The 17544-nt window shown below is 34.7% G+C and overlaps 1 protein-coding gene across 5 annotated transcripts in view; it reads left to right on the forward strand.

The window, feature by feature from the left end:
* The first annotated feature begins 5089 nt into the window (after positions 1–5089).
* LOC113650988 overlaps positions 5090–17544 on the forward strand; it is a 142917-nt gene continuing 130462 nt past the window's right edge. For all 5 annotated transcript variants that reach the window (XR_007143633.1, XM_047816949.1, XM_047816950.1 and 2 more), the window contains exons 1-8: positions 5090–5227; positions 8010–8354; positions 8473–8814; positions 8981–9085; positions 9184–9282; positions 11086–11178; positions 12093–12167; positions 14552–14656. Coding sequence is in view for 4 of the 5 variants with exons in the window: in XM_047816949.1 (XP_047672905.1) it covers positions 5170–5227; positions 8010–8354; positions 8473–8814; positions 8981–9085; positions 9184–9282; positions 11086–11178; positions 12093–12167; positions 14552–14656 (1222 nt within the window). In the remaining variant the exon portion in view is untranslated. The remainder of the gene's footprint in view (positions 5228–8009; positions 8355–8472; positions 8815–8980; positions 9086–9183; positions 9283–11085; positions 11179–12092; positions 12168–14551; positions 14657–17544) is intronic.

The following is a 17544-nucleotide window of genomic DNA, read 5'->3' on the forward strand; positions in this document are numbered from 1 at the left end:
TTCTTTTTTTTTTAATTTATTCAGCAGAATATTGTGAAAAAAGATTATCAATGTTGATTTTCCAAATAACTTTGGATATTTTTTTAGTAAGGATGCTACATAATAATAATAATAATAATAATAATAATAATAATAATAATAATAATAATAACAACAACAACAACAATAATAATAATAATAATAATAACAATAACAATAACAATAACTATTGTTATTGTTATTGTTATTATTATTATTATTATTATTATTATTATTATTATTATTATTATTATTATTATTATGGTATTTAGTTAGTTTTATTGTTTCTTATAATGATTCTAAAGCAAGAAAAACCTAAGCTGTGCCTTGCAAAAGTATTCATACCCACTTTTTCACATTTTGACAAGTTACAACCACAAACAAAAATGTATTTTATTAGGATTTTATGTGATAGACCAACACAAAGTGGCACATAATTGTGAAGTGGAAGGAAAATGATACATGGTGTCAAAATTTATTTTACAATAAATATCTGAAAATTGTGGTGTGCATTTTTATTCAGCCCCCTTTACTCTGATACTCTGAAGTCACCTAATTACTAAACAGAGTACCTGTGTGTAATTTAATCTCAGTATAAATAAAGCTGTTTTGTGAAGCCCTCATAGGGAACATTATTAAACAAACAACATCATGACGACCAGGGGCGGTTCTAGACCTATTTTAGGGTGGCTCCAGCCCCCCTGCCTGTGATCTCAGCCACCCTAAAACCATAAGTATAATTTTTACTTTTAAAAAATAAAAATTACATTAAAATGCAGGACATGACGTCGATGGGAAAGAAAATTATTTATCAGTTTGCTCAGGGAATGAAATTTTTTTTACTTTACTTTTACGCGCGTGCGTTGTAGTCTTTCAACAGAGCATCAGCTGTCTGCTTTATGGGAACGGAGAAGCACAGGCATGTAGTTAGTTTTCATAGTATAGTAGCATAGCATAGTAGTTTCAGTAGTTTTCATTATTTAATTGGAGACTTTTCTTTTAAAATGTATGTATTGTGAGGATGTATTTTATGTCATCCCACAAGTAAAAGTTTGTTGGAGGTAGAGTTATAAAAATAGAGTTCACTACTACTGCAAGTTTCTGCTATAGTAGTGAACTTAATGTAGAGAGATTTGTGTGTGGCTATAGTATATACAGTATACAGTATCATGTTGACATAAAAAAAAAAAAGACAGTTATACCAGTGGAATTTCACTATTCTTATTACCCGAGTTGATAGCACAAACAAAATATTAATGCAAGCAATTCATTCAATACTAAATAAAAATAACATTTATTACATTGGACACACTGTTTGTAGAGAATGCACACATACATGAACTGATTTGATTCAAGACTGACATCATTACATCATGCATAACATTTGTACACTTTTAAATAATACCATAACTTTTGGCTTACTATGTAGTCATATAATATATAATATAAAACTCTTCTTGTTTTAAATTCTCACTGAGGGCTAAACCCCCTAAAAATGAAATCCTAGATCCGCCCCTGATGACGACCAAAGAACACACCAGAAAGGTCAGGGATAAAGTTGTGGAGAAGTTTAAAGCAGGGTTAGGTTATAAATTAATATCCAAGCCTTGAACATCTCACGGAGCACTGTACAATACATCATCCGGAAATGAAAGAGTATGGCACAACTGCAAGCCTACCAAGACATGGCCGTCCACCTAAACTGACATTAATCAGAGAAGTAGCCAAGAGGCCCATGATATCTCCAGAGGAGCTGCAGAGATCCACAGCTCAAGAGGGAGAATCTGTTCACAGAGCAACTATTAGTTGTGCACTCAACAAATCTGGTCTTTGTGGAAGAATGGAAGAAGAAAGCCAATGTTGAGAGAAAGCCATAAGAAATCCCGTTTGCAGTTTGTGACAAGCCATGTGGGGGACACAGCAAGCATGTGGAAGAAGGTGCTCTGGTCAGATGAGACCAAAATTGAACTTTTTGGCCAAAATTCAAAACGTTATGTGTGGCGGAACTCTAACACTGCACATCACCGAGAACACACCATCCCACCATGAAACATAGTGGTGGCAGCATCATGTTGTGGGGATCCTTTTCTTCAGCAGGGACAGGGAAGCTAGTCAGAGTTGATGGGAAGATGGAAGGAGCCAAATACAGGGCAATCTTTGATGAAAACCTGTTAGAGTCTGCAAAAGACTTGAGACTGGGGCGGAGGTTCACTTTCCAGCAAGACAATGAGCCTAAACATACAGCCAAAGCTACAATGGAGTGGTTTAGATCAAAGCATATGCATGTGTTAGAATAGCCCAGTCAAAGTCCAGACCTAAATCCAATTGAGAATCTGAGGCGAGACTTGAAAATCGCTGTTCACAGAAGCTCGCCATCCGATCTGACTGAGCTTGAGCAATTTTGCAAAAAAGAATGGGCAAAATTTTCACTCTCTACATGTGCAAAGCTGGTAGAGACATACCCCAAAAGACTTGCAGCTGTAATTGCAGCGAAAGGTGGTTCTACAAAGTATTGACTCAGTGGGGCTGAATAGAAATGCATGCCACACTTATTTATTTGTAAAAAAAAATTTGGACACCATTTATCATTTTTCTTCCACTTCACAATTATGTGCCACTTTGTGTTGGTCTATCACATAAAATCCTAATACATTTTTTTGTGATTGTAACATGTCAAACTGTGAAAGTTCAGTAGATATGAATACTTTTGCAAGGCACTGTATTTACTCAGCAGTCATGAAAGTCACCAGTGGTTTTGGTTTATCTTAACTGCGTGAATCTGCTTTTCTGTATTTTATTAAGAATAAACTGATCCACATCTGGAGGATTCAGTGTCAGGTTACAGTCCTGTAACCAATAGATATTATACAGTGTTGAGCTGAACAGTAAAAACAACATTAGAGAAACAGCTTTCAATTTATTTCATTTTATTTTTGCATTTAAACAACACAAAGCTACGGAGCCCGCATGGTCACCCCTTGGAGAAAAGAAAACAAGACCCGCAAATCCGTGATCACGGTTTTGTAATTCGTCCCCTCGCGGATTATTAAACAGTTCCCTCAGTTTTACAAACATTGTGCGCACAGATTAATTAAAAGTACAGCCAACCAAAGAATTGAGAGCTGGTGGGGTATTCTTAGAAAAGAATGTGTGGATTTATGGCTTGAATATTTTCACCAGATTAAAGATGAAGGCTACAGTACTTTGATGGCAGCTTTCTGGACAAGAACCTTGTGTTATTCTGTTTCCTGGGTTTGATCCAGGTACTGTAAATATTGAACACACACAATGCATTTTTTACATTTTTAAATACACATCATTTTGTTTAATTGATACGGTTTACAAGGCCCATCAAACAGAGAGAGAGAGAGAGAGAGAGAGAGAGAGAGAGAGAGAGAGAGCGAGAGAGAGAGAGAGAGAGAGAGAGAGAGAGAGAGAGATTAAACAATACTCTTTATGGCTTTCATAGGAAGGCTCTATTAAGAAATAGCCTTGTACCCCATGGTCGGCTGCATGTCATGTACACTCTTCCTTAATTATATGGGACAGAAGACTACATAAGCCAAGTGCCAGTGGAAGACTGTGACACCTGTGAAGATCAATGGATCCATCGCTCTGACATCCTTGATGAGGACATTTTCACCCTGTGTTCACACATCATGGCACAACATCAGCTTTGTATTCCCAAGGACAGGTTTACAGCACTTAATCTGTATCTTGCACTAAGACAAGAGCTTATTACAGTGTTAAATATTGTGAGATTAAAACATGTTAAAAAGCCATTAGCACTAAAATGTTGTTATGGACAGTTTAACAGACAGTTATTTCATTAGATTATTATTATAAGAGTTCCATTCATTTCACAGATGTATAAATGTTTTAAATGTTATTGATGAAGTCTTGTATACTTCATATGCATATTTTAATAAAAGGAGACTGCTTTCTTTTTGATTCATTTTCGTTATTTTTGAAAACTGTAGTCAGTTGAATAGTATTAATTAATGAACTCCCGATGAAAAATATTTTAAACATGAAACTTTTCCTTGCAATATAGAAGCCTTTATTATTGCCACATATACATTACAGCACAGTGGAATTATTTTTCATACCCATTCTTCACATACCCCAACTGAGGAGGTTGGGGTCAGAGTGCAGGGGCAGCTATGATACAGCACCCCTGGAGCAGGGAGGGTTGAGGGCCTTGCTCAAGGGCCCAACAGTGGCAGCCTGGCTGTGCTGTGCCTTGATGTGCAGGACAACAAAAATAACAACAAAAATTACAAAAATAACAAGAAAAATAAGTACATGTCAGGAAACTTTGATGAGATGGAGGCTGTGGATGAGACAAAGAAACAGCCATATCCTGCTGCACTGTCTGACCACCTAGGATAAACACAGATAGACAGATAAAGATAAATGTAACTTTAATTAAGGAATATAACATACCTATTCTTTTTTATTATTGGCATCCTTACCTTTACACAATATCCATTACCCATATGTTTGCATCGAGGTCATTTATGAACTCCTCCCCAAACTCAGGGTATGAAGTACTTTCCTAACTGGAAACGTGCTTTACGTTGTACTGTATGTAATATTTAAGTAATATTTTAATCAGATGCTACTTCCATTCGTGCATTTAAAAGTAGCATGCAATTTTAAATAGTTAAATATCCTTGTGGAGAAATATAAATAACCTTCTTCTTAGGAAAAACGAAGGAAAAAACTCTGAAGGACCGTTTAGGTATCTGCATCTTTCGCCTGATCAAAAACAATATAGTCTATTACATATTTTTTTTAAAATCCGTGTTGCAGAGATTCATTTAAATTTCAGTGAATCGAATTAAACTGATGATTCACTAATTTAATATTAATAAATTCTATATTGTACACGACAGAGCTTTAATATTTATGCAACCTCATGTTAAGAGCAGAACTCAGCTGAACACAGTTTGATAAGGATTTAAATATGATAGAAAATTTAGTCTGTTTACAAAATAAAATTTTAAAAGATTATTAACACAACACATATTTGTACAATGTGCTCAGGTGTTATTGGAGGGTGTGGTTGTGGGGTGAGGGGGAGGGGGCATACAGGTACATGTTACCCAAGTGAAAGAGAAAGGTGTTTGTGTTGTTTTCTTCACAGAAATGGGGACTGTTCTGAAAATGTACTTTTATTTGTTGCTGATAGTTTTCATCTGTGACGGTAATGTAAAGTATTATTCTGCTTATTAGTGCTCTGTGAATCCACTTTTAGTAATACGAAGCTGAAATGCAGTGTAAGATTTTATCTCTGTGAAGATGTTTTTTTTTTTAACTCGTAGTAGTTTGTCTTGAAAACTGCATTTCAACCTGAACCAGGAAACAGAAATATATAAATACATAATATTACATATACATATATAAAATTTTTTTACAATATATAAATACTTATATAAATACATTTATACTTATATAAATATAGTTTTTGATATAAAATACATTAGTAATCGGTAAATCACTAAATCTAACAGAAGTGTGTATTGTGTCATTTGTTAAAAACAAAAATTGAGGGTTTGATTCATGCATTTGTAGGAAGTGATAATGTGCTTCCTTACAGGCATCAAAAAGTATGGAAATTACTAGATAAATTTATATTCATAAACTAGATACAGTCATGGACAAATTTGCATAGTCATTGAATAGTCATGATTATTAGTATATCAAAACCGAGAAGGATTTTCTGATGACAGATTTGCAGTAGAATAAAGTTTTTTTAAAGATATTTTTACAATGGAGAAAAATGTTTGTGCAAGAAATTACAGTTTTAATTTTCATTACTGTAAATATCACCAAGTATCAGTGATGAATTTTAGGGAAAATCACTGCTCAGTAATTTGTTGACTGGAACAACAGGGATCAGTGATTGTTTGTTGTCTTACACCCTGTTTGTGATCGGAGTGAACCTGCCCTCTCAGCTTGTGTAGTTAGCAGCTGTTATGTGAACAGTCTCTACCATCTTCTCAACATCACTAGATTTGTCATGAGTTTTCTTTTCTTCATTCTGACTCTTTTACAGACTTAACCAACAAACACCAAGAACAGAATTAAAATCAGAAAACTAATACAGAGGATCAATAATAATAATAATAACAATAATATAATAACAATAATAATTTTTATTCTTAATTCTTATTATAGTTATTTGTAGTTATTTTATTGTTTCTTATAATGAATACAGGGGTTTCATTCCATTAGGTTTCTAACGCAAGAAAAACTAAAGCAAATATTTGCACAGCAGTCATGAAAGTCTACAATGGTTTTGGTTCAACTTGTCAAGTCATGTCAAAAAGCTTTTATTGTCATTTCAACCATATATAACAGTTACATTACACAGTGAAATGAGACAATGTTTCTCCAGGATCATGGTGCTACATAACACAAAGACAGGGCTAAGGACTTAGTAAGTAGTGTGAATCTGATTATTCAGATCTGAATCTTACTGATCCACATCTGGTGTCAGGTTACAGTTCTGATCATAAGACTCTTGTGAACATTGTGAAATGCCAATCTGAGCAGCAAAAAGCCATTAGAGAAACACTTTTGTTTTTATTTGATTTTTGCTTTAAAGTAGGCTTGGACAATACAAAACACTTATTGTTGTAGGCGTGATTTAAAATTGTATGTCACAGAAAGTGTCTGTGATTGACAGAGAAAACATTCCATTAACCACATAACACATTACAGTGAAGTTTGATCCTTATCATTATGCACAGATATAAATCACTTCTTAGGAAACACGTCAGTCTTCTTAGGAAACATGAAGAAAAAAAAACATTGAAGGACTGTTCAGGTATCTACAACTTTCGCCTGATCAAAAGACTGTAGAATATTTTATTATTTTATCATATTAATGTCCCCTCAACATAAACTTTTTTTAATTACAATTATAATAATTTTAATTTCATTCTAATTTTTAATAAACTCAACTTCTATATTTTACACAGCAAAGCTTCAATAGCAGATGATAGAAATTGTTGTCAGTTTACAAAATAAAATTGTAAAAGATTATTAACACAACAAATATTTGTTGTGACTGCATTGATAATTGACTTTTATTTGTTGCTGTCTGAGAGAGTAATGTGAACTACTATTCTGCTTGTTGGTGTTCTGTGAATTCACTTTTAGTTATACGAAGCTGAAATGCAGTGAAGATGTTTTATCCCTGATTCAACTCATCATAGTCACCTGGAAAACTGCAGATTAACATGAACCATGAAGAGAAATATATATTTGTATAATATATAATTACATTTGTAATCAATAAATCCATTTCATGTTTATTGTGGCATTTGTGGTTCATGCATTTGCAGGAAGTGATAATGCTCTTCCTCTGTAGATACGGTACATGGATCAAAAAGTTTCTAGATTAATAATTCAGCACCTCCAGTCCTCCAGTCAGTGGGATGAACTCTGCCCAGGAGCCAAAACCTCGGCTTTAAAAGGTTTCATTAAGGTTTCTGTGGTCCAACTCAGTGAATCACACGAACATATACTCATTCACAACTGGGGCAATTTAGAGTAACTTGTTTATTGAGATATTCTTTCCTGCAGAACCAGAAGTACAGGGAGCTTGTTCGGAATTAAACCTGATCTGACTCCACCTACAAGCCAAACCCTAAACTTATCAAATTACCATAATTCTTAACTTTAAGCTTTAAACAAGAAATGCTGTACAACACAGAATAATAAAGATATTTATCCAACCTGAGGCACACTGAGTTACCTCCTACACCTGGACTTTGGTTTATCTTAGCCAAGGTAACATAAGGCGGATCAGATTGGATGCCACCCTTTGAACTTTTGTTTCTAAACAGAGTAAAGGAAACTGATATTGTCTACGTGAAGGCAACCCACACAACTGTGGGAAGAATATTGAGACATGCTGACCTGAACAGCATTTAACACATTAGGTCGACATCTTTTAACAGTGTTTGTATTCACTTTAGGGTTCAATGTCCACGGCCCACCTGGTCCTCTCATTGTTCGGCTTGGAGACTCAGTGATGCTGCCCTGCTTTGTGGAAACTCCTCTTCCATTGGAAGATCTTGAAGTGGAATGGAAAAGAAATGACAGTGAAACTCTTGTGCACTTGTGGCAGGATGGAGAGAGTCGACCAGAGTCTCAGAACCAGCATTATCATGAAAGAGCTAATTTCTTCACAGAAGAGATCGCTCATGGAAACTTCTCCCTCCTGCTTACAGATGTGACCAGTAAAGATGCAGGAGTTTATAAGTGTGCTGTTTACACAAAGCTGGATTCTGGAGAAACTCTGATTGAAATAAAGGAGATTGGTGGGTAAACATTTTCACCTAATTCATATTATATTCTGTAAAAATACTTAATTTTAAAGTGTGATCAGAAGTTATTATTTTTATGTCTAATTAAAATAGCAAACAATTCCCATTACAGAGCGCTTGATCGTCTCTGGAGCCCACATTATATCTGCATATGCAGGTGAAGATATCACTCTGAATTGCTCTGTAGACTCTCATATCACACCAGAAGATGTGTCATGGAAGAAAACTGATGAAGATATCTTAGTGCTGCTCTATCAGCATGGTGAGATCCTGACAGACTCGACCGGTGAGAGATATGTGGACAGAGTAGATTTCTTCAGTGCTGAAGAACGAAACAAAGGAAACTTTTCTTTGAGACTGAAGAATGTCCGAACAGAAGACAAAGGGCTGTATATGTGTTTAGTGTTCTCTGGTGTATTATCAGCTAACACAACTGTGGAGATACAGCAGCTGAGTAAGTCACTGTATTTTTCTATACAAAACATGTAAAGATGTAGCAGAGTTTAGTGTCTTAATAAGTTGGATATGGATTAACAGGGCTAACATCATGTGTGCATTACTCTAAAGAAAGCAAAATTGGCCATACTCATTTTAATAACTCTGGTGTCTCTGTCACGCAGGTCTTTCCTTTCTGCATATTGCAATTTTAATTTTGTGTATTCTTGGAGTTGTAATCGGATCACTTATACTAGGCTTCCTATCTTACACATCTTATAAAAAGGAAGGTAAGTCTGGTCTTCATTTTAATACTTCAGAAGTTTGGTAAGTTTACATTTGAACTCAAAGTAAATTTAATACAAATGTTTTGTTTATTTGTTTGTAGAGGACAGCAGCGGAAGAGCCCTAGCTATACAGTGTGCACATGTCCTTTGTCCTAACATTATTATGACCATTGTCTTCATCCTCTGGGGTTTCACTGATGGTAAATATTGTTTCTTACAGTTACAGTGTAAGGATAAACTTAGACAAGACAAGTACACACAAGTTTTTCTTTGTTCCCCATCTAGGAATGTGTGAGAGATTAGATCTACAACCTCCCACAGGCTTGCACAATCTTTATCTTTATAACAATTGACCATGCGTGACCAAGTTATTACTAGCATGTCTGAGCATCTCATTGTACCACCCTCCTTAGGCAGACCGAGGAAGAAGTGATCTTTTCTAGTCTATGTAGGTCAGGGGTCTTAAAATTGTGGCCCACGGCCCAATTGTGGCCACGTGACGATAGTTTGTGGCCCCCGTCTTAATATGAAAGTTTAATGTTAGTGCGGCCCGCAAGTTTGATATGTATGGCACTTTACATTGTTGAATGTGGAGCTGAACGAACCTACCAATCACGGTGGGGTATATGGCTCTCGGGTGCGGGACATGTGAACATGAAACATTTCTCAGTGAGTGAATGTTACAGCAGGGTTGCCATAGAGTGTTTACTTCTGTGTCTGGCTGGCTGCCTTGTTTCTATTGTGCACACACGGACATTCGTCCCAGCGTGCTGCATTCACAACACTTCAAAAAAAAGTTTTTTAAGTTGCTGCCCAGCGAAACATTATACGTATATATACGTATATAAACGGAATATATATTATACAGACACGCCAATGGCACTTCTAGAGTTAATATGAGGTCTCGCTCTCTGACACAATAAATTCAAAGTGACGTGCAGGCGCCGGGATTTTTCAAAGCCTGCAGTGAAGTGAAAGGTTGGTGATGAGCACAGACAATTTCAGTAAAAGTTGGAAATGCAATATTTCTTTGTTGAGCACAGGGGCACCCTGACGTGTCTTATTTGCACAGAGAAAGTTGCGGTGCACAAGGAATACAATTTAAAACGTTTTTACACAACTAGACATGCTGAGGAGTATGCATAATACCAGGGAGATGTGAGAGCCAACTGGGTTGCCAATCTTAAAACATGTCTACTGATGCAACAAGATTTCTTCAAGAAAGCAACCTAAGAGAATAATACAGCAGTCGAAGCTAGCTACGTGGTTAGTGAGATGATTGCTAATGCAGGAAAGCCATTCACAGAACGTTAAAGGTTAAAGAACTGTTAAGACAGATATTTCAATCTGAATACAGCAGATATAGAAGACTGAAGAAACCACATATAGTTGCTGACTAGAGAAATCTAATTATTATTATTATTATTTTCATTATTATTAGTATTTTATTTATTTATCACTGATTGATTTATTGATTGAGTTAATTCTTAATTTGTTTATTTATATTTTCATCTTATTTTGTGTTAAAAAATAAAGAGAATTGAGAAGATTGGTATTTTTTTAACAAAGATTTTTTTGTGGAAAACCTAATGCGGCCCAGGACTTTGCCTCCAGCGGCCTCCAGGTAAATTGAGTTTGAGACCCCTGGTCTAGGTGTTGCAGAAGAAACCTCTGCCAGTCAATCTTGGCTGGTGTAATGGAAAATTACTACTGAGGGACAATGCAAGCACACCTTACTCATGCCACCTGAGATCTGGGGTTACAGTTGTAAACTAAAGATATTTAACCTCTTGTAAATTCAGTTGTGCCACGAAGGTTTAAAATACTAAATATTAAAGGAAATTTTATAGCTGAAATATGTCACGATCAATTGACCGTTATAATAATTCTAGGTTTTTTGGTACAGTTCTAGATTAAAGAGATACTATTATGACTATAACTCCCTGGGTTGTTGGTCTAAAAATTTTCTTATTGGCTGAAAAATGTATTTATTTTTCCTCCAGGGTATTTTACTGAAGCAGCAACTTGTTCAGCACTTAATTTTGCACGGATCCTTTTCCTACTTTGGATTGCTCTCGATTTGAAAACATTTCCAGGTATGATTTGATTATCAATGGTCCTGTGAGAACTTTACAGTCATTGTTTTATTACAAAAAGTCCAGTTTTAAACTCACTGCTGGGTCCATGTGGCCCATAATCCAGTTTATACATGATTACAAACCCATGCCAGAATAATGCAGAGGCCCATCCTGTGTGTGTCAGAGGTAGGAGTTAATGCAGTTGACACAATATTATTTTTTTTATATTTTTTATATAATCTTTTAACAAATAGTTTGATTTTCTTTAAGAAAACTGTATAATGTTAGATAACAGACCAGGAAACAAATACTTTTTTAAGGCATTACAATTAATTATAAAGTTTTAGATTTTTTTGACAGCCTTCTTGAATTTGTCTGAAAACCAAAAAGAGCCTTTTTTGATGCTGTGCAGTGGACAATTTTCAATACATCTCTTATAAATATATTTAATGATATCTTACATGAGCAAGGAAGTCAAACGTATGTTGAAATATTTTATTTTACATTATCGCTTACTGAGACAGATGTGAATGAGGGAATATGTAGAGTTCAAAGAACTGGCTGAAGGATTACTGAAGTGAGATGAGGAATATTCATACAGCATTGTGCAATAGTCTTAGGTACAAGAGTCTCAGAAGGAGGCACAAACACCTCTATCACTTGGTGGCAAAGGCATAAAAAATAAAAAAAATCATTTTAAATTACTTTTCACACCTGACCTGAATCTCTCCTAGATTTTCTCCCACAGTTTGAATACCACCTTTTGTTCACCTGTTGCTTTCTGCTACCTTCAAAAACACCTTCACCAGTTCATCATTACTTTTGATTATTTAGGCATTTTGGATCTAGGAATTAGTAAAAATATGGACTCTATGCAAGACTAAAGAAACACTTGCCTAATCACTGCATGCTGTGTATTTGTTATATTGCAGATTTTCCCAAACGATTAATTACCAACTTGGCAATTCTACTACAGTACACTGTGATAACTGTTGCTGCTTATTCTTGTGAGTATACATGAAACCATCACACTGTTACTATCTGCTAGATCTTATTACATACTTGTAATATGTGTAAAGTTAGGAAAGAACCAATTAAGGAATACAATAGTTTTAAAATCATGTGTTTCTATGGGACAGTGGTCTGAGTACCTGCATACAGAATGTTACATAATTGATCATACAGTGTTATGTTTCATGGTCCCACAAATCAGGAGCTCAGTTGCAGTAAGACAGACGTAGACAAAGGTATTGGGCTGATCCAGGAGATGAAGTCCTGAAGTCCTCTCTCTATGTGAAGACCGTTTAGTTACTCTACTCTTACTAAATATCTTGTTGAGTTCTGCACATTAGTGGAATCATCACTTCAGAAGGGGAATCAGTGGTGAAAATTACTTTGTACGTCCACTGGCCACATGGCAAATCACATCACCATGGAGTTTTTAACTTTAGAGTGTTCTCTCACTGTAACAGATTCATATAGCTGGTTCAGAGGAAGCAGCATGTGGTGCATAAATGTAGAAATGACATTACTAACCAGCTAATTATAAAACTATAAGCAATCTACAGTCACATCCTCAAGGGTCCAGCAGAAGCAGCTTGGGATCTGACCTCACAACCTCACAGTCAGGATGTCAGTGTTTTATCCACTGACCTGCCACTGCACCATAATGTTAGATAACACGTCACTACACTACACAGCGGTGCCACAATCCAGCTTCCATATGTCAGAACTTTGTGAGTGTATCTTTACCCTCTCCCTGTATGTTTGCCTAAGCAATTTGTGTAATTTGTTTAATTATTGTGAGATTTTTCTTCCGGATTACTTGAGAAAAAGTTCATGCAACTAAGAACAAATAATGTGCAAACTTACCGAAGGAGAAGGCAAAGATTTGTTTTCTCTTCTACATAAGATTTCTATTCGATTATTATCTACTATCTGTTATTATTTATCTTTTTATAGCTATCTAGATTAAATAGATACAAAACCCAATAGTTCAGAAAGTTATCCAGTTTCAGTTAAACGCTAAAATGAGGTACCAAAGTCTCAGGAAACTGCACAGTAAGTGTTGCAACAAATTACATTTTGTGACATAAAAACAAACAAACAAACAAATCATGAAAGTGTTTTGAATCCAATGTATTGTTCTCATTACAGAATCACACAATTCTAACTTTTCTTGTTTACATGTTTATTTAAATGACATTTCCTACATTATGTGAATACAATAGTACGAGTGCTGTACATTTTAACTGAAACTAAAAAAGCTCCATCTTACACTGTTCAGAAATAGAAGCAGATCTGTAACATCACATGAGTCCATTGGAACATTGATTAAAGGACACAGTACATGTACACTACCGGTCAAAAGTTATAAAACACCCACATTTTTCCAGTTTTTAATAAAATTTCAACAGTTCAAGTCCAGTGAAGAACCTGAAAGTTTTAGTATGAGTATGTGTACCGAAAACATTATTCCAAAAATCAGCATTAAATCCTTCCCAAGCCAGAAACCCTGGATGAATGCTGATGTCAGGGCCAAACACTGGTGACACAGAGACACAGGAAGTCCAGGTCTGACCTACAAAAGGTCATCATGTCTGCAAAGAAGAGTTAGAGAGACAAGATCATGGCAAACTATAAAGTATCTGACCTCAAGCATGTGTGGAAAAGTTGGAAAAATCTGACATGGGGACGTCTACCTGAAGAATTGGGGATAACATCACCATCCTTGCAGTGAAACGTTCAACAGACCTTAACAACTGAATGCTGTTTTAATGGCTCAGTCTGGTCAACTTAAGAAAAGCACCAGGTCGTGATGTTCGTTCTCATATCCTCAAAAACAATCTTAAAGAAGACCACCATCGTTCCTGTCCCTAAGAAGTCTGCAGTCAGCTGTCAGAATTATTACTGATGCCCTGTGGTTCAGATTATTTCCACTGGTTATTTCTAATAGGAATAGAGAAGTCATGTACTTGTGTACATCCTGTAAATGATGCTACAATTATATACAAAGAAAATTAGCATGACACTAATGACGTATATGACACTGTATTTTAATTCTGCTATATTATATTTGTGCTGTGACAATTCTGTCAGCTCTCCTCCAGTGCAGCTTTGAGTAAACAAATCAGTACCTGAATGATTTTTTATGGCTGCTTGCTGCAGTTGATGTGATGAAGTCTACTGTATGAATGATCCCTAAATCTAGAATATATATTTTATAAATTATTACATACATTATGTAATACATTACATCATACATTATTTGCCTCCTTTAGAAATATTTAATTCTGTATTTTGATTTTTTTTCCATTTGATGTTGATCCTAACAAAGCATGGTGTGTACTTGTGTAATATATACTAAAGTTTTTTTATTTTTATTGTCTAGCTATTTTTGTGGATATCTACTATAGATTCAGCACTGAAATGAAAGTGGCTCTGATCATTGTGCTCCTGCTGCTACTTATTCCTCTTCTGAGTCATTTTGCTATAGGTAGGTGTTTCAACCATTTATTATTTTATATTACACAGTGTGTGTATGTGTGTGTGTGTATGTGTATAGACAGTTGATGTGGGTAAATGATATTGTTTACTTTAAATGTAAAATTACTTTTTTACGAAAATCTTTTTTTTTTTTTCATACTAAATTATAGAATTGATACAAAGGTACAGATACATTCCAGTTCAGGCACTCAATGTTTAAAGTGTTTGTTTAAAGTTTCAGATAATTGTCCATCTAGTTTACTATATAAGCATTACAGTGCCATTATAACACCCTGTGTAACATCTACAGTATAGTGAATATGAAGCACTTTGAGATTTTGTATCTCAGGTAACCTGTAAATAAATATAGGATGCAGAACATTCTCAGTTTATCGTAACTTTTCCTTTCTCTGGGCTTGTGAAGCATTGATTCTCCCTGCTTGTTATTTAACATAAAGAAGATGAATGATTACATGTCCAGAACCTAGAGTCTAATAGAAACAGGAATAAAAGCAGTGTGTATATTTTACTTGCAACAAAAAAAAACAGTCTATTTTCAAGCTCCAATCATTAAACAATAGATAACTTTAATTTTATATTATATACTTAAATTTAAAACTAAAGATAATAAAACTATAAATAACTCAGACTTTCATCACACACTAACTGACTCTGTAGTGTTTATCTGTACAGTAATGATCACACTCTTTGGTGTCACTCAGGTTTCTGTAAAGCTGTGTTCAGATTATGTTATTATGAAATTGATATTGAATTGAATTTCCATAATTTTAAGTTAAGAAGAATACAGTAATAGTAGTACATTAGTCATATGCTTTGTCTTTGCCAAAATCTACAAACATTCTACAGTAATTTTGAAAAATTCCATCTGAATTCTGTATTTTCTGGATTAAGTATTAATTTCTGTGATGCCAAAATCTCAAAATCCTGTTGTGACCGGTTTATAATCATATAAAGTGACTCCTCTACCTGTGCACGTGTAGAGCAGTTATAACAACATTTCATATTTGTAAAGATTTCTGTGGTATCTGTTGAACAGGTTAGGAACAGACTGCTGTTCAGCAAACTGCACACACAAAGTTCTCAGATCCTCAGATGAAGTTTTGTTAGGCTTTAGTCAAGTTCAGTTATTGGTTTTGGTCTGGTGATTAGTAAAAATTGCCCACAATCCACCAAGAAAACAAAAGAAAGTGAAGAAATATTTAGCAGTATCTGTTTGCTGACTCTGTGATTGTGGAATTTGGGAACAACAGCACAGCATTATGTGAGACAGAAGAAGGGGAAAGTGATTCCAGGCAGAAGCAGCACTGTTTTGGACACATATAAAACTTTATGTAGTGTTTGTGGACTTAGTCCTTAGTTCTGTGTCGTTTTAGGTAGCTCTGTGGTTTATGTAGCACCAGGGTCATAGAGGAACGTTTTTTTCATTTCACTGTGTACTACACCATCTGTTTGAATTGACAATAACAGCTTCATGACACTTGACACTCTTAATACAAGAAACACCTACCATGCTGTCAGTCATTCAGAATTCAGATGTCTGTGTTACATTTATTTATTAATATTATCCCCAGACGTCATTCCGTGAGTTCATATCCTCAGAGTTTGTGAATGTGTTTACAGCCAGAACATAAGTGTGAAATGTTGTAGTTCCATCAGACAGTCAGATGGAGGTGCTGGACTTCACACTGAGTCTGAAGTCACACAAGACTCACTGAGACACAGCTCTGTGTTACAAGTCTGTAGTTTCAGCTGAAACAATATGAGCTTTTCACTACATGGATTTAAATCCACACTTAGTGAGTGTGCAGACTGCAGCCTCATAATCTCACATCTTAACATCTAATACACTGAAACTAAACATTTCTACTTACAGTAAATAATAGTGAATCTCTTCAGATTCAATTTCATTTAAATTTCTAAGGTCAAAAAAAAAGGAAAAAGGTGACAGATATATGAGATGATTAATTAAATTTAATGAGTCTACTGAGCAGCTGAACAATTTACTCTGTTTAATGAATGTTTTGAATGATACATTAAATAACAGAATAATATACAGTAGAGTTTAAATAATTAGGCACATTTAAAATAAAAAAAATAAATACTGTTTATAATGGTAAATGATTTTAAATTAGTGATTTTACAGATGTTTAAATAAGGTTCACCATTATTGAATAAGTTTCACCATCCCTGCTGACAACATCCTCTTTAATTTCTCACTTTATTTATTTCCTTTAAAAAATTAATTGGTTCCTCTAATTAATTGATTTTTAAAGTCTGTTATAACCTACAGCAGGTGATGAGGCTTAAACAGTGGGATTTGGAATGATCTATTTATTTATTTATTTATTTATTTAAAAGTATAATTGGACTTTTATCCTCTGTGTGAATCCCTGTTATTTTCTGTTTCTCAGTCCTACTGTATCAGGTGTTGTGTTGAGGACATTATATTTATGGTATTTTATTTATTTCATGTCTGTTCTATATGATTCTGTTCTATAATTATTCACATGTAAAGACATATTGCAGTTTGCTGTATATTAATATATCTCAGTTACACAGGACCTAAAACTGGAATAAGTTCCCTGGTGTATAAACTTTCCCTTTTGTTTTGGGTTTGCTTTCTAACTGTATAAAACATTTAAAGACTATTCATGTTTTTTTTTTATTAGTTTTCTTTTTAAACAGGTCTTGCACACCTCTGAAATAACCTTTTAATAATTAAAAGGACAACAGAAATTGATCCAGACATGATTTACATGATTACAGAACTCAGTGATATTCTACGCATAAGTTTTTTTACACTGGGATTGCAAAGTAAGTGGCACTTTTTACAGGTAATGTTACACTTCTTATCCTAAAGGTTATTTAATATTTATA

Source organism: Tachysurus fulvidraco, chromosome 8 (genome assembly GCF_022655615.1).
Source record: "Tachysurus fulvidraco isolate hzauxx_2018 chromosome 8, HZAU_PFXX_2.0, whole genome shotgun sequence".
NCBI classification, from domain to species: domain Eukaryota; kingdom Metazoa; phylum Chordata; class Actinopteri; order Siluriformes; family Bagridae; genus Tachysurus; species Tachysurus fulvidraco.